Source organism: Sturnira hondurensis, unplaced genomic scaffold (assembly GCF_014824575.4).
Source record: "Sturnira hondurensis isolate 20B ecotype Veracruz unplaced genomic scaffold, ASM1482457v3 Scaffold0005279, whole genome shotgun sequence".
NCBI lineage: Eukaryota > Metazoa > Chordata > Mammalia > Chiroptera > Phyllostomidae > Sturnira > Sturnira hondurensis.
The window spans coordinates 9413553-9435755 of record NW_028077910.1 but is presented as its reverse complement, the minus strand read 5'-3'; the positions used below and the strand labels follow the sequence as shown (position 1 = coordinate 9435755).

Below are 22203 nucleotides of genomic sequence, written 5' to 3'. Positions count from 1 at the left end.
AAAGTAGCCCATATTGTTAAGTGACGTAGTTCCAAAACCAACCTGGTGATACCCAGACTAACCACCATTCTAAGATATAAACAGACCAGAGTTTCGATAACGTAAGAGGGGAGAAGAGAGACTTTGTATACTTGAGGTCCACTCCCACAAGTGTGGAGGGAAGCGTCCCCTTGAATTCTAGCTTCCATTCACATAAAGCAAAGAATTGAATGCATACTACCTGCAGAAATCGTTAGAGACACAGTAGAACAGTGGTTCATTAATTTCTGAAAAAGCCTACAGAAGACAAGTTGTGCTGGAGCTACCCAGGTGAGTAAGATTAGAAGGGACAACCAGGGGATGGTTGGTGTGGCAAGGATGAGTAAGTTTCCTACTGGCTAAGCAGAGGTTAACCCAAGAAGAGTTGTGCAAGAGTGAAGGCCTACCAAAGCTCAGCAACTGAAACAGAAAAACACTGGGATGTGTATTTCCAAAGGTAACCCCAGCTGATGGGGTAGAGCCGTAGGAGACTGGCCAGAGATGGAACTGAGTTGGAAATGTGCCCAGGTCCCTGCGTGGGGTCATCAAAGAACATATATCTGTACCCTCTTAAGGTAAACTAGGGACTTCAGTTATCAATGAAGTATCAATATTGGTTTATCAATTATAACAAATGTACCGCATTAAGGCAAGATAGTAGGTAATAAGGTGGGGAATATAGAAACTCTGTACTTTTTGTGCAACTTTTCCTAAAATCCTAAAAAAAGTAATATATGCACATGGTAGAAAAATTTTCATTTATATCAAAGAAAATACAATGAATAAAACCATCCTTTTGACAATAATAGTTGTTTGGTACGAAAGGTAAAATTCAGAGAGCATAGGTTAGCAAGACTACAGGAAACAAAAGAAGTGCCTATAGCTGCCTGGCGTGAGAGGGAGAGGAATGTACAGAGGGGGTCAGTCTAGCAGAGGGCCGCAAAGGAAGACACAGCTGAACAGCATGAAGGAAAAGCTGGGAGCGTCAAAAGGAGAGTCATGTCTAGCAGTCAAAGTTAGGATCTTTGAACTTCTGTCCTACAACCTTCTGTGCCACACACCAAAATCAGGAGTGAAATCCAACATACATTCTGAGATAGATACAGGCATGCATACCTACACATGAACACTTTTTTTTTTTTAGGAAAGAGGCTAATTTTACAATTAGGTAGTTGATGGAACAGAGACAAAGGACTGAAAGACACAGAATAGAAATCAAGAATTCAACGAAGGCAAGAAATAAGAGCCACATATCACCCTGAGGACATACATATTCTCTCTGCCACACGCAAACCTATCAACCCCCCTAATTTTAGAGAAGTCGTGATAGTCGTTGGATGTATCAGAGTACAGATGGATGTCTGGCCCAGCTCACGTAAGTTTTATCTGGACTCCAGTTGACATCTAGGTAAACTTAAAATTACTTACTTGTATGTTGACTCATCTTTGTTTTTCTCATCAAATAGAGAAGGTTCTGTTGGGTCTAAACATAATTCCTCCTTAGAAAGTAAAGGAACTTCCCTTACACTTTCTTCTTGAATCTTATTTTTTGTTAAATTATTATCTTCCTTAGGAAGAGAAAAACAGTTTTCAATTTGCCACTGCTTTGCCTATGAAAACAAAGAAATTTATTTTATTTGTATGACTTTATTTCCTAGAACATTTATATTCTACACTGTTAATTTAAGTGCTGGGGACATACACAAGAGAAGAGAGAGACATGGTTTCTGTTCTAGAGAAACTTACAGTCTTGCAAGGGAACTAACACATATCCATGGAACTTTACTAAAGGTAGAAAGGGTGTCATCAGAAACTAACAATAATTCCCTGAGAATGTAAAAGTGAAAAAAAATAGACATTTACACTTTTAAAGTCCTGAATAGAAAAAATGTATATTAACTAAAAAGACAAACAAAACTTTTATTGAAGAATCATCAGAGTTTATTTTTGATACAACTACTGCTTTTCATCTTACTTCCTAAAAATCTCAAAAGACAGTCCAATTACTGAACCTTTTTTCCAGAAAATATATGTATTATTTAATAGTTTTAACACAGTTAGGCTATATTTCTTACTTTGTATCCATCTACCAAAAGCTCCCAATGACTATTTCAAATACAGAACCAATTTCCTTGTTTCTTGTCATCTCTGCTGCAGACATAGGAATGCACCAGAGAACACAGCCGGCACAATAGCAGGGTGACAACAGGCCTCCTCAGGATGTCTGACTGGTCCATGAACTTCATAGCCTTGTCAGAAGGGCGAGCTGAGTAAAAGGCCAGCAGAAGGTAGGAAGACAATGCCAATAAATGAATCACACGAGATTCATTTAAGAAGGCTCACGCAAGATGATCCAGAGCAAATAAAACTCAGCTTTTGTGTTCATAGACAATAGAGAAAGATAGGGACTGTACTGATCAGACAACCCATTTTACACTTACTCTCAAAGAATGACCTGTCCTCTTTTTTGAGAAAAACAAGAACTATGGATCTTGTATGAAATGTCTTAATTTTAACGTGGGCAACAAAATCAAATTTTAAACACTGGGTGAATGGGCACAAAGTCACTGGCCCCGAGAAAAGGAGCAGCAGGGGTGCCGATACAGGAGGGTCTGGTGAGGTTGCTGGAGAGACAGGAAGGACCCCGAGGCCTGCGGAGAGAAGGGAGGAGTCAGGAAACGCTGCGGAGGGGGTGGCACTGAAGCCACGGCACAGCCTGTATAGATTCCCACACCCTCAGGTAAAGAGGCGTGCCAGACGGCAGAGCACGTAAAATTTTAGGTCTGAAGATTTAAACAGAGGGCGTACAGAGACTTGATCCTTCTGGTTTCCCTCACTTGTTGGACTGGGGGCCAGCTCCTCCGCCCAAGTGTGCGTTCCTCTGTGATACCACGGGGACACCACAGCTCTGTGCAGCACCGAAGGTCTCAGACCGCACCCTTCGGTGCCTCTAAGATCAGTGCAGGGACACAGACCCAGAGTGTTCGCTGGCCCCTTGGGCGCAAGCTGTCTTGGGTGCCAGGCCCCAGGATGGAGCTCCTGCAGGAATGGCTACCGTGGTTGGCAGTGCCCCAGGTCCCTCCCACCGTGGGAAGCAGCGATGGTGGTGTGGCTATGCTGGGCATACTACACAGCCATGCATGCACACAGACTCCAGAAAGATTCCTCAAGCCATACTGACCAGCAGCCAGCTAAGCTGTCTGGATGATCATACCACAGCCGCCTGTGTTTCCCAAAAGATGTTATTTTAAATGAGAGAAGTTAATTCTAGGCATAGCTTTGAACTAATCTAACAAAGTGTGGCGGGGTTATTTTTCTTTGGGTGTTTTAGGGGGAACGGGCTCTGAGGCAGAAGACTGTCATTCTTCCAAAATTGTGTAGCTTTTAAATAAAAGACTCCTTTCCTTTTTCACCAAACCTCGGCCTCCGGAATTTATGGGCAGCTCGGGCAGCAGGACCCCATCTCTGGTCAGTAACAGTGCCAGGAAACAAGCTCCACCCACCTAACTGCGGTGAAAGCTTAAGGACGCACTGAAGACTCACACAGTGTCTAATTCCTTTTTACACCACAGCCCCCTGACGGTTTCCTGGAGTAAATGTATCTCTGTGGAGAAAAGTATCTCCACTCCCATTTCTCCAACTCTAGTGAGAGACGTACACCACCACTCATTTTTAAAAGTCTGACTTGAAAAGCAATCTTAGATCAATAGTTATGTTGTTAAAATGATTCACATTTATTTGAAAAAAATTCTTTCATGAAACATGTAGAATCACATTGCATTAAATTTTAAACACTGTAATCAGACTGTATATAATTCAGAAATTAAGTCTTCACATGGGAAATTAAAATCCATTAATGCTTTCCTCCTGTTTTTATAATTGCTAGACCAGAATTAATCCAACTAGAAGACGAATTCCTCATTCAAATGTAGAGCAAAAGTCACTATGCTTTACAAATCAAGTTTGTTCAGTAAAAATTGTCCTGATCCTAGGTATATTTACTAACCGGCTCTCTTCCTATCTACATCTTCCCGTCTGCCTCCCATATCCAGCCGTAGAAGGATGCCTCATCTTACACACTAGGAGAAGGGCGTTCGCTAGTGCCACTCTCTAGCATCTGCTGGTTTTACTCTCCCCACCCTTTCCCCCCGCCCTTCCTCTTTCTCGTCCGGATCCCCTGTACCTCTTGGAACTAGCAACACCCGTATTCAAGACTGTTTGATTTAAAATAAATCTTTAAAAAAAACTGTAAAAGCTCAAGCAGAAGGGTCTAGAAAACACAGCTGTCCCTGCTCTACCTGACTTTGTACAACTACACCAGCCCTGCTGACTCCTTCTCTGCCTTCAACAGCAGGAAAAACAAAACAACAAAACAAAACAAAAAACCCTATTTTCCTGCAGGCTTTTGGGGGCTGAAATTCTTCAAAATAACTAAGAAAGAATATCAAGGGCATAAAAGCAAACAGTCCTACTATCAGACACTTCTTAATTAAAATAGAATTTAGATACAAGTTGTATTTCGTGGGCACAGTTTATACAGCACCCACACATGAGATAGTCTTATTTTTGCTTCAGTCCCGTCTGTGGGACGTATATTCCAGATGTCACCCACTTCGTGTCACTCCGATCACCTGTCATTCTAACGTCCGCCTCCACTCATGCGAACCCATGTGGCCTGTCTGTATAGCAATGTGAGCACTGCATCAACTTATCCACTGCCCGAAACAGCCTTCCACCTCTTCCTGCGTGCACTACTCTGTGTCACTCACCACACACTCACCCACCAGTGGGACTGGTTCAAGTCCAGTTGGTTTTTTATTCTAAGACCAGTCTAGCACTTGCCTCATTTACTGAGCAGGAGAGACTGTAGCTCTTGAGTGTCACATTGAGACTCCCACATTACCCGGCCAAATGTGGGTTCACCTCCCCAGATTATTTTCTGATTTATCCTCACCCTTCACATCCTAAAGGGTTGTACAGAATTCTTTCAGCACAGGTGGACGTCATCGAACTGACTTTCTCAACAGACATTGTCTTCCCACATGAAGAGAATGGCTGTGCTCACACAGCAGGAGAGTGGCCCCCGGGGTTGCTGAGTGGAGCCAAGTCAACCAACTGGCCAGACAGAAATTAAGGTTTGAGTGTAACCTCACACCACCATGTTTGAACCGTACTGGCTGAGACAGATCAAGCCAATATTTTGTTCTCAAAAGCACAAAAGGAAAGCAGAGTCTCCATGAAAACAATCAAAATGTGAGATGAATACCTCCTTTCTTCCATTCTCCCACTTCCATGCTCTCCCCACCATGAGCAGGTACAAATGAGAGTTTACTTTTGTGGGAGGAGGGGATTAAAAGCATGAACTCTGCCCTGGTCAGTGTAGCTCAGTGGATTGAGCGCGGGCCTAAGGAACCAAACAACCGCAGTTCGATTCCCAGTCAGGGCACATGCCTGGGTTGCAGGCCAGTTCCCAGCAGGGGACACACAAGAGGCAACCATACATTGATATTTCTCTCCTTCTCTCCTTCCCTTCCCCTCTAAAGATAAGTAAATTAAAATCTTTTTAAAAAAATCATGAACTCTGACATAAGCCAGCTTGGGTTGAAAGTAAAATTCTACTACATATTAGCTTCTGTGAGCTCAGGCAATTTACTCAAACTGTTTGCACATGTTTCCTCTTGTAAAGTAAGAATAATAAAAGTTCTTCCATAATGGGATGGGCAATTGTGCAGATTATGTGAAATAAAACTAGAGATCTTACAAAAGTCCTCCAGAAATACAGGAAAAACTCAGAAAATGTCATCTACTATTATTTTCACAGAAGTAAACCAAATGATGAGCAGTGAGGTTTGGGGGGAAGGTGGGTGGGTACAATGAAATTTATGTACATGACAAGGCACGTGCCCTAAGCCCCTCCCTTCTTCAAGGGGTCTAGGATGGAAACTGGAGCTCAGCAACTCTCAGTGTGTTGGGGGATCAATTTGAGGCAAGGACTCTGCAGAAGCTGAGGGTCTCTCTTCCTGTCCCTGGGGCTGGTGGTCCAGGGGGTTCTTATTCTTTGGAGGCCTTGTGGGTCACAAGGTCCAGCCACCCTGTGGCTGTAGCCAAATTCATTGTCATACCAAGAAACGAACTTGACAAAATGGTCGTTGAGGGCAATGCCAGCCCCAGCGTTGAAGGTGGAGGGCATTGTTTGTTTTTTTCTAAAATTTTCTATTTTATTATTAACTTGATTATTACTTGACAGTCAGAGTCATCTGCATTTAATAAAACATGCTCATATTATCTATATTGCATTTCTACTCAGTTTTGAAATGGAAAGAATTCACTTATTTTAGAGGAGAAACAGTTTTTGCAGAAACCCTAGACTCAGCTGAACTACACGGAGTCAACATCTTTCCCTTCTCTGGGGTCCTGCACCTGAAGAGCTTCCCGATTCCTGGCAAACAGGACGAGAAAAGCCCGGAGCTCCAGCTCCAGAACGGAAGTCAATTCTTTCACAGCTAATGATCATCAAAAGCCATTGAGATTCAAATGGAAATCAGCCCAAGTCATACTAAACGTCAAAATACTAGAATAATAAAGGAGCAGTATTTCTACCTGACCGAAGATCCAGACGGCAGCACCACGGACATGGGTCACGCAAACGCTGCAGTCTGCCGAGGACGAGATAACCAGGGAACTGCCGCCCGGCTCACACATCTCTAAGGAGCTTATCTGGTCTTCATGAGGTTGGAACGATCTTATCAGAGTTGGCGTCTGTGTGACTTTGTTCTCACTAGAATGAAGACAGTACTCCTGAAGGGAAAGAAATGCCAGAACTCTAAAAAGTCCAAATATTAAATTATTGCAGTGATACAACATTTCTTTTAAAAACTGCCTCATGCAGAAATGAAAAGCAGGCCCACTTGGGAAGAATAATCTGTGATTCAAATGCAAAAGAATAGTTCATGATAACAGAGGTTAGAGACATGATATGAACACACACAAAAAGGTGCCTAACTCATTTAACTAACTTGGAAAGTGGGAAGAAAGGAAGGAGGGGGAGAAGAAGGATGAAAAGAAAAAATGAACAGTAAAAGCAGTTATTTGATAGAAGGGAACTTTATCACCTATAGGTAGTCACATATTATACAATTGTATAATATTATTAGAAAATTAAGGAGGTGATTGGTGACACAAGAATCCCAAATTAAAAAAAAAAAGAATCCCAAATTAACTCAGGATGACAACAATGTTAGATAAAGAATGAATACTTTATGTAGATTGTGTTTGTAGTCTTATTTCAAATAAGGTGTATCCTAAGTAGTCTCAGACAATGCTGCAATGTCTTCCTGACAATACCGCATTCTTAGACTGGGTGATCAACTTGAGTACCTATTAACAGAAGATTTTTAATACTAAGAAAAATCTGGTTTACTCCATAATTACTTAAAGGAAGTCACTGCTCAATACATGTAAATGTTTCCTTTAAAATACTCAATCACAGGGGGGAGGGGATCACCTTGTAAGTTACATAAATACCTCACCACTGTGCTGTATACCTGAGACTAATACACTATGGAATGTGAATTGTAAGTAAAAAAGTTTTTAAAAATTAGGAGGCATTACTGTAAAAAACAAAGTACTAAGAACGAACATTTCTTCTTTTATCTAGGAAACAGACAAGACTAGATTTATAGTTATCTGCAACAAAAAGCGATCGAAAATAAAGATGAGGCAGACTGTTCAATTCACCTCTATATTCCATATGTTCAACCATCCATCAAGATCTCCTGTGGTGAGGTATCGATTCCATTTATCAGTAGCCATAATAATAGATCCACCTTCACTATGAGCCAAAAATTCAGCCAGAAGTTGCTTCTTAAATGTATTCCAGAATCTGACATACCCAGATCCTCCACATGACACCAAGTCAGCACCTCCTGGTGTGTGAAGGAACATCAAGTGAGGAAACTGTGACAGTAATGACCAGAAACAACCTCAGTGGCTTGCCCTGTGGAAAGTGAATGCATGTTGTGGAGGTGGGTATCCCTGAGACCAATTCACAGCATTTTAATTCTCTCAAATATCAACTAGAGCTAACCCTATGACAAACTCACTGGGTTAGGTGGAATATTAAATCAGATAGGGTATGTAAGATGTTCCATTAAATTTAGCTCCCTTTCCTTCATTTGTCATTTTGGTATTATTTGGGTTTTTAAACTAGAACAGAATTAGGCTGTTCCTTCAAATAAACTTATAAGATATTAACTGCAACTTGATGATTACATTCCGATTGCATAAAACTCATTTCTTGATAACCCATTGGACATAAATAACAAAGTAAAATTCCTTATGCATAGGTCTGGCTGCATATATGTAGTTATAGCAGTATAATTATTGCTTTCTCTGTGTAGTAGCACACTTAGAATCTATTTATGGGCTTATTTTTACATTTTTAATCAAGAATTTATTGTAAGCTCTTATGAGGCATCTTTTTTGGCTCATAGGCCTAGAACTAACTTTTTCATTTGCCATCCTTACATGCTTTGTAAAAGCACTTTACCTAAATTATTTTTCTGTGTCAAAGTTCCTATTATTATGTAATAAACCTGTAGATGACTGTCAATTTTCTTCACAAATGTACTGCCAACTAACAATCGTATCTGTTTAAGGTAGAAATGATAGCATGTAACTGCTCCAGTAGAAACAATTTAGGAATACTGATAACATTAAGAAAGAATTAGTCAAGGAAATGAGAGCAATTTCAGGATAATAGTTCATTTTGTGAATATAAGGGAGTTTCAGAAAATAGAAAGTTTGAGAATCTAACAGTTTCAAAGGCTGCATCAGCACGAAGCTAACATGGCCATTGAGAACACAGGGGAAATTAAGATAATGTTTATTTCAGCTCTATAATGCTAAATAACTGCAGGAAACCACATGGTAGCACCAGTGTTCACACACATCTCAGCAGAAGCTCTAACCAGGACCCTGATGCACAGCTGTTCAAGACACTCCAACTATTAGGCCAGCTCCAAAAACATGAAGACAAAGAGTCGGCATCTCTCCTGACCTGGCTGGGATCAGCAGTATTTTAAATGGTGCTATTGCCTCCAGTCTCAGGTGTCACACTATCTTCTCTTAGCTGTGAATGAGCTGCCGGCACAGTCAGCCTGAGAGGCCACCGTGCCGCTGCATGTAGACCTATGCTTAGCTCGTGCATTTGGACAATTTTATTTTTTAATGTTAAAATTAAATTTATTGGGGTGGCGTTGGTTAATGAAATACATAGGTTTCAAGTGTACAGTTACATGATGCATCATTTGTACGCGGCATATTTCTTCCTGTGCTCTCTGCCTTACAAACCCTCTCTGTATCATGGCTGGGATGCCATTCCGATTGCTGCCAATATGAGGTAGCTCGCCAGAGTTTCTCTCCCTCTGATTCTGACCTATGCAGTAGTGTAAAATTGCTGCTGGGGTCTAGCCGGGCTCCTGTACTCGGGCCCATCCTCCTGAACCCTAACCACGCTGGCCGGTTAAAGACTCCTGTGACCTAGCACTGGCTATTATCTAGATGCAGTCGAACTCCACAAGTTAGATACAATTAGATAAAATTCTCTTTATTGCCCCATTTTCCAGCATTTTACAATATATCAAAGTACTCTACAGTCAAAAATAAATATAGTTTACCTGTCGCTGCAATGTCTTTTCTTGCCTCAAGGAAGCAAAGCCTCATAACAGCATTATTGCCCGCAGTGCCTGTCTCAAAGGAGCCCCCTCCCGGGGCAGCCTGCTCTGCTGTGGGGTGGCTGGGGCAGCCCCTCCCCACATCGAGGAGCTTTTGAGGCTTTATATCTGTGGCAGAGACAAAGCCAGGGAGTCTTAATGAAGAGAAACATCTGCTTTTCAAGCAAATGCTTATGAAAAACAACAGGCCCACCTGCATCCCAATCTCAGATGACCCCATCAAGTCTCAGAACAGGTTTCACTCATCCTTCACCCAGCTTCTGCCATCCACTTCCTCAACCTCAACTTGAAGGACCGTTCCATTCCCTTTTGGTGTGCATAGTCCATATACTTACACTGTTTTCCCTTGATATGAATTAATAAGAATTTCATTTTGTAGTCACCACTAATATTTTAGAGATCTTGATATGTTTAAGACAAATGTGATTCTATTATATAACATTTTCAGCTTCTTCATCATTAATATTAATCTTGCAAATAATTTAATAAACATGAAATATGACTATTTAAATATATTTAAATGATCTTTGTTTAGTAATGTTATTTGTTAGTGAGTTACCTTGGAAATGATATTCCTAATGGCATTTTGATTATCTCATGACATCATCTCCAAGCCACACTCTAATAAAAACTGGGGGTGTTCATCTCAGAACCTAAGAATAGTCTACACACAGTTACGAAAAATCTAAACAGAAGTATCTTCAAATTTCTAAAACAAGAAATCTACAGCAATGTCTCCAGTGTCTTTGAGAAACCTGATGCTATCTTCTCTTTCTTATCCATCCCTGTTTTTCATGGTAGCCATGGATAGGTTTGCTAGGAGACCAAGACAAGACGGTGCTCTCCTAAAAGTCAAGAGAAAGGAAGAGGCAGAAATCTATTCTCTCCGTGGAGAGTTCAGATGAACCTAAATGGTTAATTCCTTGTACATAAAGCAGGTCAGAGTGGGCCTGCAGGCTAGTAAGCCCTGAATCTCTTAAATGTGTTTCCTTACTCTTACTGTATCAGTCCCTCTGCTTCTCTCTCTCTCACACACACACACGCCCTGTAGCTAATGACCAGTCATTTTCTAAGGTCCAATTCAGCCTCTGTGAGTTTATTCAATTGAGACAACAGGACCATGCTAGGCCATGAGGAATGACATATTCATTACCTGAATAAATGAGTCTAAGGAAAAACCTTTAGTATCTAAGGAAACTAAAATAAAATGTGAAAGTCAACTGTCAAGACATTTTGCTTAAGTGTAAAATATTAATGTGCTCAGCTAAATTCCCATAAAATACAATATACTCCCATCTAATGTTCCTCACAGGTTTCTAACGCAAGAAATAATTTAAGATTTCCAGGTGGCATAATATTTAATGCACGCTCCAGTCTGAGCCTGAGCAGCCAATCAAATGAACATGAGTTTCCATTTTCTTGCCAAGGGTTCACTCAAAGGCAATTTGGTGAGGCTTATTGGCGAAAACGAAGCTAGATAGAAATGAGAGACTTGCTCCCTGCTGTCAGTAATTCAGAAATGCTGATATAGTATAAAGAGAAAAAAAATGGCATGCCATGGAGAATTTGCTAAACCAAGTAGATCTCAAGGTTTTTTAAAGTCACTTTGACAACAATATCCCTACTCTCTGGTGCCTATCGCCAATCATCCAGAGCTTAGGAGCAACAGTCCATGAATCAACAATTCGGCCTACTATGGTTTGACTCAGCCATGTTCTTTCCATTTCAAATCACACTCACCTGATTTTGATGTTAGCAGCCTCTGGTAATCTGGGTGAAGGACATAGTGAGCCTTTTCTGTCTGACTGTTCCACAAAATAATTTCTCCATCATAACTCCCTATATGAGCCAGGGTGGAGAATATAAATTGCCAGAAAGTTAGAGAAATATGGGCAACAGCAATGAGAAGCCATTATCATAATATCTTGCATGGAATGTGGCACCTAGTAACTACATGTTTTTGGAGACATGGTGAATAAAAATAGCTAGTATTTTTATTAAACTTCAGAACACATGATCCTCGCAACCTATCTGTGCATTACATATGCTAGAAATAACTGTTATATATTTTTATATTTTTTATTTTCTATTTTTTCATTCATGTTCAAGCATAGTCATCTCCATTCCCCACCCCTACTCCCCCCTACCTCATCCATCCCTACCTCCACCCTCAATTCTACCCCCCTTTGGCTTTATCTTTTTATCTGATAGTAATAAAGCTTTCAGAATAAGGACTTTGCAATTTAAAGAGCTTGAGTTTAGCTCCTGATTTTTCCACCTACTATCCATGCAACCTTGAACAAAATATTTAATTCTACATGATGCCACCATTTCCTTATCTAAAAAACTGGGTTGAGATTATATTTATCTCCTAGGGTTGAGTGAGGGCAGGCAAATCAAAGTTTTCTAGTTTTCCGTTTCCCACATCTTTTCTGTGGTGTGTGTGTATCTTCCTCTTATTCCCTCCCTCCCACATTCTTTATCACATATTGCTTTCTCTAATCCTAAAGTTTTCCCTGCAGAAAGTCCTTCCCCACTGCTCTTCACAGAGAACATAGGAAAGCCCAAATAATGAGGCTAAGTCTGACCCCGCCTGTCTTGGAGAGGAGCAACGCAAGCCAGATAGATCGCTGCTCTCAGCAACTCAATGAGGACAGCTCCCTACTGAGCAGTGTCAATGTCAGGAGCAGAGAGAAAAAGCTGAGTTTGAGTGGGATGTCCCTATGGTGCCTTTGGTGGGATTTGGAGAGAGAAGAGAGTAATAAAATAATACTAAGCTCCATACTATCTTGGAGACAGCAACCTGTGAAACTCACAAACTAGCCAATGATGATATATTTGCATGTATTAGCTGCCCATGGCAGTACCTGCCTTCTCCTATGATTTTGCAATGCTTTGTTCTCAACGTGCCAGACTGAACATTTTCACACAGGACTGATGAAATGAGAATGAATGGAGACATTATCTATTCACCAATTACAATGGTATTTTATGACACTTCAAAATAACAGCTATAAAGCCTTATAGATTACTTATTTCCATCAGTGTTCAGTATGTGATACTCCCTGTGGGGCCGACTTCCAGCAGCTAAATAGCAAATTGAATGGCAGTGTTGGCTCCACTGGAAGGTAATCAGGAAAGTCCTAAAACCAGTGAGACTTTAAGTGGAGAGAGAACAGTGAATCTCATATTGGAACACTTCATAGATAGCCCGGCTCTTTTCCTGCACGTTTTCATTCCTCTTAATTGATGATATTTTTATTCTATTTTTAAAAAGTGGCCTGTCAAAATATGGGCTTGTTAATTTCATGGTGCAATCTGTCTTTATAAATTGTTTTCTTTGGCCAGAAATAATGCAACATTTTGATTCTCTTGAATATGTCACATCAAAGTCTGCTCATGGATGTTTTTAAGAGCTTAAATGTGTTGACATTTCTACGAAGCCAGTTTTTAACCAATATTACTTAGACTACATTGTACCAAAGGGTTAATATGATTTCATTATGACACATCTGAATACCCCAGACATGCAACTTTATCCAGGATTCCTACTGCTTCTCCTGGAAAAAGGACAATAAAACTAAAAGCTAACTGCATTTAGCCGTTATACAAATTATCGTATTCAATCTTCACTATAAACTAAGCTATAGATACATTATTGTTAGCCAGAGAAAACTATGATTTACAGTGTGAATAACTTACTCAATATTGTGAGTTGCAAATGGTAAAAATAGGATCTGAAGCCCTAGAAATAAGGACCAAGAGTAGCTTTAAGTGCAAGGACTGATTCTTCAAAAATCTATTCATTTTGTAGTGGGAGACAAGTTTTTTTTTTTAAGTGAGTGAGATAAAAGGAACCAAATTTTCACCACTGATTGTCAGGTGAAGGTTTAATTAACCTGTAACAAGAGTTTGTGGAGGTGAAAATGCAGCACACAAGATATCATCTTGGTGCTGCGTTCCTCCTTTCCATTCTTCAGGCTGGATGGAAGATTGATTGAAGTTCTGAGGTCGAAACACAGTCATAGCCCTAGTGAAAAGGATATAAAATTTAGCTGTGGGTCTAAAAGTGATCTAGATATTGAGTGGCCATCCTCCACTTGGACAGTGTGACTTGAGAGGTCTAAAATGATACACTACCCAAAACTTTATCCCATGTCAACCATTACACTGAACTTCCAAGACCCTAAAGGAAAGTTTATTCATATGGAACCACTAAGAGTTGTGTGACAGAAACAATAAAAAAGGGATGAGTCTGTGAACACACACTATTTGGTGGTTTGAACAAAATTACCACAGTGTCTTCTATCCGAGTGTCCAACACTGGTTAACATTGCTTATGTTTCCCATACATACTTGACCACACAGCCCTTCCATGTACTTGAAGAACCATGTACTTCCAAGCACCTTGAAGAACCACCAGTTGTGGGACACACCTGGAAATGCCACTCCAAAGGAGTGGGGCACAGGACAGATACATTTTGAACAGAAATAATCATTTTAGGAAGGTCAGTATCTTCGGGTAATTTGAGGTGAATTTAAGGACAAGCTAGGATGGGCAGAGAATGAAATGCCTGGTGCCTGATGCAGAGGAGCAGCACAAAAGTTAAAGTGTGAGGGTGTTAATACCTGTCTGTTCCCACGGGACTCAGGCTCTGGCTACCAGTCCAGGCCAAGCAACTCCCTTCTTCTAGAGCCACACACAACTCAATGAGCATTTGTAACCACACACTTGGGTATCTGCACCCTCACTTTCTTCACCTCCCTGAAATCTTAGTTCAATATTCCCACCACTTTAAAGGTCTTCAACTGCCCTATAAATGTAACAACTCCTTACTCTCTGAGGGAAGAAACGTTCTCCTCCTGGAAACTTTTTTTTTAAGATTTTATTCATTTGTCTTTAGAGAGGAAGAGAAGGAGAGAAATATCAATGTATGGTTGCTTCTTGTGAGTCCCCTGCTGGGAACTGGCCTGCAACCCAGGTATGTGGCCTTCCTGGGAATCGAACCGCGATCGTGTGGTTCACAGGCCCACGCTCAATCCACTGAGCTACACCGCCAGGCCCTCCTGGAAACTCTTATATGTCCTGCTTTGCTTTCTGCCTCCCTGATCTCCATTCTCCATTCCCCATTTTCCCTTCCCTTCTTCCCCTCCCCCCTTTTAATAGGTACATTCCTAATTGGCATTCTTCCAATCCATCTCTCTACTCAAAAGGGCTTGTTCACGAATGTTATAGATCACCATTAGCTCACTTATAAATGGTTGTTAAATTGCCCTTCATTTATAACATTTTTGGGGGATTGAGTGGTTCTCCCTTGCCAGCTGACAGTTGCATATAGTGCTGTTATCAACAACATATCTAAAATCCAAAATTTTCATCTTTCCTCCACATCAGCTGTCCTTAAATTCCCTATTTTGGTTCATAGATCAGAATTCCAATCTTCTGCATGACTTTCTCTTTCTCAGTCCAGTAAAGTGCTCAGATTCTACCTCTGTGATAAGTTATACATCCATCTTTCCCTAGTTCCATGCTCACTACCTCATGGTCAGACCATCGTAACAGTCTCTTAACCAGTTTCCCTGCCTCTTATCTCCCCACCTCTGGTACATTCTTCATCCTGGTACTGAATTATTCATTCCATTTCAGGAAGCTCTTATTATGCATTTATTCTACAGGCATTTCTTGTTTTCTCTGTGGAAGTCCCTAGTCTGCAGGATAGAGCAATCACCATAAAGTGACTAAAGTGCAGAGAAATGTGGTACGTGCCAAGGAAGTACTGACCAACTGCCCTGGAATTCCAGGTGTAGAAACCACAGAGGCTGAGCTGAGTGGTCGTGTTGGAGCTGGACCACAACAGATGAGCAGGACGGCATTCTACACAGAGTGAGGAAGTAACACGAGCAAAGACAAGGCTCATGCTCCCTTGGAAAACATTTATGAGCTTCTCGTTTCCTACATTAAAAAATTCAAATGTGTGGACCTGTTATTCAAAACGCAATAATATTTGGGTTCAATCAACTTTTTAAGAATGATTTCTTCGTATTTTTATCCTTTCTTTTAAAAGTAAACCGTGAGTGTGCAACCAGATACTTGACAGAGCTACCGGGAGCCACAGGGTAAATGCAGCACAACTTCCGAAGTGTTACTTTTACTCAAAGAGCTTGGGAAAAATATTTTTTACACTAAAATAAGAATAGATGAATTAACATCATAGAATGCAATTTTCACCTGGATTTTAAAGACAGAATATAAAGTTTCAAATACATCGCTTGCTCACAGGAGCTGTTTTGAACTGTTAAGAGCATACAGGGGCCAAGTTTCCAAAGCACACTTTCTCGTTCAACCCAGACCATATTCGAACTGCTCTCTCAGAACCTTTCTTGTTCCCTAAGCACCCTTCATGTTTCTTGCTGCTTCGTTTCGCTCATGATGCACTCTCCCATGCCTCTATGGGTTTCCTTTTGCACACAGACTCACATCTGCCTACCCATACACAATCTCTGAGGCCTATCTTGTCCAGTAGGCTTCGTTAATAACTGGAGTTGAAAGAAGTAGCTCCCTCTTCTGGCATTTTACATTGTTCACATTCTACTTATAATATTGAATAAATAGTACGTAGTCTTCACTCTCTGCTACACTGTAAGCTCTCCAAAGTCCGTGATCTTGTCTTACTCTGCAATCCTACGGTAGCAAGTATAGCGACTTACACATATGGACTGTTCAATAAATATTTGTCAAATAAATGAATGAACAATTTTCTGCTCAAATGTTGCCTTCTTGAGTAAGTCTTCTCTGACCACCCTAACTAAAGACTCTTGAGTCTCTCACCTCTCACTATAGCATCTTTATTACATTATAATCAAGTGATATTGTGGTCTGTTACTTGTTTGTTTCTTTTTCATACTTAAGCTCTAGGAGAGCAGGGGCTTTGTTCCTTCTTTCATCAGCAGGACCTAGAATAGTACCTAGAATATAACAGGCATTTAATAAATATTTGCTGAAGCAATGGCTGAATAAGTCTATCTGTAAAATTAATAATCTAATATTAATATTCTTTCAATATGAGGTTTAGCGAGTTATGATCATGTAAGTAAGGTAATCTGAAGTTCTGAAATTGTAGTTAATCTCATTATAGCTTTATATGTATATATTTTTAATTTCTTCACCTATTAGTAAGTTTGATTGAAAAGATCACCCCTTGGGAATGGAGAGTATGAGGTGGGAGTCAGAGGGAAGAGGCCAGTCCTCTCTCTTCTATTATCTCTCAGCTAAAATTCAGTGTCATGTGTCTTTTCACCAAGTACCCATATTAACTAGATATATTTAGGAAGTCCCACCTAAAGCACAAAATGATGTGCTTTCATAAGATGATGCAAAAAGTAAAACTTCTGACATTTGACCTTGCATATCCAAATCTCAGAAACTAACAGCTGCCGTTTCCCTAAAACTTGATGTGAAGCTTCCATTTGAAATGACAGTTATCCTTAAAATACCTTCAGAATCTACACTGTATTTCCTACTGTTTTAAGTTTGTACTTTTGCCAAGAGTAAAATTAAAGTTCAGAATGAGCCAATTTCAAGGCCATTGTAGGAGCCTGAGATTTGCTCTTTCTGACATTGAAGGACTTTCCTAGCTCTATTTCACAACTAACATTGGAAATCCTGAGAGTAGTGTTACTGAGTTATTATGTCACCTTCTGAAGACGATCATATATGTGATTCAGAATTTAGATGTAATGACCAATCCTGTGAGAACAAAGTTAGTCTTCCAGTCAAGTGCAGAAAAATACAAAAGAGAAAAAATGTTAAAAAAAATAAGCCCTTTTAAGATGAATGGGTTAGGAAAATAACTTTCGCTAAAATTTATCATGTAGCAATTACCATGGAAAGAACAAAAGAACACCATTAATCACTTGTTTCCTTTGAGGTTACTTATTCTTGTGTTGTTAGTCCAACTATCCTAAAGACCTATCTACTGACATTTAGGCTTAAAAGGAGTACCTCTAAGGCAAAGAACTAGTTCACTCTACATCAGTTCATCTTTATCTTTTTCCCTAAAATTTTTGGAGGCAAATTTTAACACTAAAACCATGACAAAATTATGTTTGAGAGGTATTTGTGAATTTCCAACATACCTGCCTCCTCTGACCTCTAACACAAGTATCCAGAATGTCACAACTTTGAAAGTTTTCACACTGATTCTCATCCTTATAGTAGAAACTGTTTAAGTCATATAGGATCATAGCTCCTCACTAAGGCAATTATCAAGAATGTATTATCTTGTGATAGGTAAGTTTTATTGTTGAAGAACTTCAAACTCCTAATTTTATTTCACTGAAAAATATTTTTAGAAATCAAATTACATCAACAGCTATTTTTAAGACCTACTTTTTGCAAAACTCCATGAAAGATTCTGCTATTAATAACATTTTCAAAATTATTTGAAATTATAATAAAGATTCTCTTTTTCAATAGTATTTGTATGTCTATATATTTTACAGAAATAAAATTTTTATAAACAATTATTTCACCTATAGCAGAAAACAGGAAATAAAATGGAGAAAACTAAGAATGTGACTATTTTTATAGAGAGCTCTTAAGTGTAAAATCAGAATTTTAGAGCAGAATAAAATACCAAACAGATATGTTTATTTATTCAATTTTACATATATATATATATATATATATATATATATATATTGCATGACTACTCTAAACAAATGCAAAGATAATTGATCATTCATTTAATTTTGCCAAAATAAACATGACCAGGTATTTAACCTTTTTTTTTTTTTAAGATTTCATTTATTTATTTTTAGAGAGGGTTAGGGAGGGTGAAAAAGAGGGAAACATCAATGTGTGGTCGCCTCTCCAGCACCCCTGCTGGGGACCTGGCCTGAAACCCAGGCGTGTGCCCTGACTGGGAATCCAACCAACGACCCTTAGGTTCACAGGCTGGCACTCAATCCATTGAGCCACACTAGCCGGGGCTAACCAGGTATTTTTTTCAATTGACTCTATGTCACTTCACAACTTTGTCTCTAAAGTATATTTCGCTTAAAATGACAAGAAATACATTTTTAGAAGTTCTGAATTTGGGGCTTCTTTCTTCTGACAGAAATTCTGTACATAAGAATGACAGTGTTTCCAAATAGCTCACATGGCTCTCTAGTTCAGGTGTCCTTATGACAACTTTACAGTGGCATTTACCACATCTTGCCTCATGCACATTGACTCCCCAGTTACAATGCAATACCACTGACAGACAGCATGAATCACGCTCCTTCACATTCAGTCCATCATGGTTCCTCATTCAATGCTTTTCATTTAGGTGCAGTTTCGAAATATTTGTGGAAAGAAAAGGGGGAAATAATGGTAAGCTAAAACGTTAAGGTGTCGTTAAGTCAATAGTATGTTTTTTATGTGCTTCTTCAAATGAGCAGACATGATTCATTAGCTTTGGTTGATATGATTACCCTATTCAATACAATTATTTGTTTCAAAGAATATAGTTGCAATCTGGCTGCTGTGGCTCTGAGCGCCAGCCTGCAAATCAAAGGGTCACTGATTTGGTTCTCAATCTAAGGTATATGCCTGGGTTGCAGGCCAGGTTCCCAGTAGGGGGTGCATTAGAGGCAACCACACATTGGTGTTTTTCTCCCTTTCTTTCTCCCTCCCTTCCCCTCTCTCTAAAAATAAATAAATAAAATGTTTTTTAAAAGGAAAAAATATATAGTTGCTTTCCAATGATTTAATGAATTCATCTGTAACTCAGAAATGACGTAAAGAACATGGACTTTGGTATAGAATTCTAACTACCAATTAGCTCTTACAGAGCTACCAATTAGCTCTGTAAGCTTGGCCAGGCTACCCAACTTCTTAAAGCTTTGTTTCCTTTCTTGTGAAAAAGGGTTGATCATACTTAGCTTCCTGATTTATTGTGAGGAGAAAATGGATTTGAATATCTACTCTGCATGCCTCTTATTCAGAGTGTGACTAATGGGTAATTAATCTTACTCATCTTCAGATTCCCTGTCTATTCAATGAGCATTAATTAAGTCATTTAACAAATATCATTGAGCATCTAATATATATACTTATTAGATGCTCAATGATGTATACATCCCTATGTTGGATAAAGTACAGAAGAACACAAAGACAAAAAGGAGATGTATTTCCATCCTGGGAGTAAAGAGAGATATCTTGTTGGGGCAGATACCTGCATGAGACTTGAAGTAGGAAAACACATCAGCCACATGAGAAAATGCTTGGAGAGAGGAGAGAATAAAGGCAAAGGGGTGCAAAGCAGTGAGGATTGTACGGGATAGCAGGTTGCTCCTCGAGTTTACCATGCATGTGAGAATAAGTGAGAATGAAACTAAGAAGAGGTCTGAGCCTGAGGAACCTTCAATTTATTCTGTGGACACTTTGAAAAGTGTCAGACGAGGAAGTGGCACTGATAGAATGCAGTGTAGAAAAAATCATTATAGCTAAGATGTGCAATGTCTATTTAACAGGTAAAAGGGAGATATTACTCCAGGAAAGAACGAATTAGAAGGCTGTGACATCCATGTGTGTGGAATTGACACTGTCAGTTACACAGGTGGAGTAGTAATGAGAAGAGGTTTGAGACATTTTTAGAATATAAAACAGATCAGGCTTAGTGACTAGTTCCTGGTGATGTTGATTGGGAAGGAAGAACCAAAATGGATGCCGGAGTCTCCCGCTGTTAACTGAGGCTCCGGATGTAAGAGAAGAAGTATTTTTGAAGAGGGGAATAAATGATACATTCAGTTTAGAATAAGTTGAATTTGGGATTGCAGAAAACATGTTCAGCAAGTAAATGGATAAATGAGTTTAGAGAGATAAGAGCTAAAGAGAGCACTGAGATATCTATAAAATGCTGCATGCCTTCCAAGATGAGGCTAAAGACTAAATTAGACAATGTATGTAAAATGTTGAGTACTACATAGCTCTGGGAATAAATGAGATGGCATGTTTATCTACCTAACTCAATAAAAGGAATCCTTATTCCACTCTGGGCAAAATGATCAAATGCCTCTATGTAGCTAGAGCCTTAAGTTAAAGCTTCAGCTTAACAGTTTTCTCTGGTTTTTTTAAGAAAGCCTAGTAAACTGACTGTCAATCTTGTAGTTATTTCTTCTCTAATCACTGAACTGTTGAAGAATTGCCTTAATGGACCATCGTTCCCCAGCTACAACCAAACAGTTGACCTATTCTCTTGCTTCTTTCATTAAATGCCTCCTGGTAAAAAAGGCCCTTGCAAAGATCCTCCAAAATCCATTCTAACATAAGGAAATATAATTTTTAAATCTAACAATATAAAGTGAAATGAAATAATTGAGAATGTATTCCTTAACTTTCAATTCCAACTAAGGGACCCAAGTCCTCACAACCTTGAGGAAGATGGAAAAAATGGAGAATAATGAAAGGAATGGTGACTTTCTTTCCTCACATTTCAGTCTTTCCAGAGCTGCCTCCCCAAGACCATAGAATATAATCACCCACTAATACAGATCAGAACAGCAGGTTAAACCATGTAAACCATTTTAGATGACTCTATACATCTCAACTCTTAAAATTTTTACTTGTAAACAATCAAAAGACCTTATACTTGATGCTAATTTTAACTATATTTCAAAAAAATAAAAAATGGTATCTCTAAAGTTTTAAATCATACTGATTAATTTAAAAAATTTGTTAAGTTCAATATTTAAATTGGATCAGCTATATACTACACATCTACTCTGCCATGATGTTAGAGAATTAAATTTATTCATTGCCACAGCCTAATTACAGAGATCATTAGGCCATCGTCTGTTGGAGTGGGTATGAGTCATGAGTCACTAAGGAATCAAGTTTGCTCCCAGGGATGAAAAGAAGTCTTGTCTTTCAAAGGTGAGGATGGCTGAATTAGTTCTTAATGTCAAGTACAATAATCTGGACTGTAGTTCTTTGCTTATAGTTAAGCTCCCCCTGGAAGCTAAGTTGTGTGGCATTGTTTTCTAGTGTGGATATACACATTTTGCACTAGAAGAAAAGCCTTCATACAATTGATTAAAATCTTTAAGTATATCCTGCTAGTTTTCTCGGTATAAAGTCTGTTTAATCCCAGTTTCAAACCCTTTGGATAACAACTCTCTAGTGAAAAATGTTGGCAAAATTACTTAGTAGAGCAACATTTTTGTGAAATGTTGAATTTATGAACAATATATTTTCAAAACATAACACTTTAATTTTCCTAGTGCCCATACAGTGCCGTAGAAAAGACTCTGTTTATGATTACTTAGATTTTTCAGAAGAAAGGAAAGGAAAGTATTTCTCCTTGTGATGAAATGGAAGAACTGCTCCTTGAGAACAGTAAGTGGGCTGTGAAAGGCCCTTCTCTGCATTAAGATTAAGGAGGTACTGAGAGAGTTCAGTGGGCTT

At 39.3% G+C, this 22203-nt stretch overlaps 1 protein-coding gene across 3 annotated transcripts in view; it reads right to left on the bottom strand.

Moving 5' to 3' along the window:
* Positions 1 to 22203, bottom strand: part of WDR49 (WD repeat domain 49) — a 119773-nt gene that overhangs the window by 27618 nt on the left and 69952 nt on the right. For all 3 annotated transcript variants that reach the window (XM_037046599.1, XM_037046601.1, XM_037046600.1), the window contains 6 exons: positions 13652 to 13782; positions 11493 to 11591; positions 9696 to 9860; positions 7756 to 7943; positions 6619 to 6816; positions 1447 to 1628 (listed from right to left, as the gene is read on the bottom strand). In XM_037046599.1, the coding sequence (XP_036902494.1) occupies positions 1447 to 1628; positions 6619 to 6816; positions 7756 to 7943; positions 9696 to 9860; positions 11493 to 11591; positions 13652 to 13782 (963 nt within the window). The remainder of the gene's footprint in view (positions 1 to 1446; positions 1629 to 6618; positions 6817 to 7755; positions 7944 to 9695; positions 9861 to 11492; positions 11592 to 13651; positions 13783 to 22203) is intronic.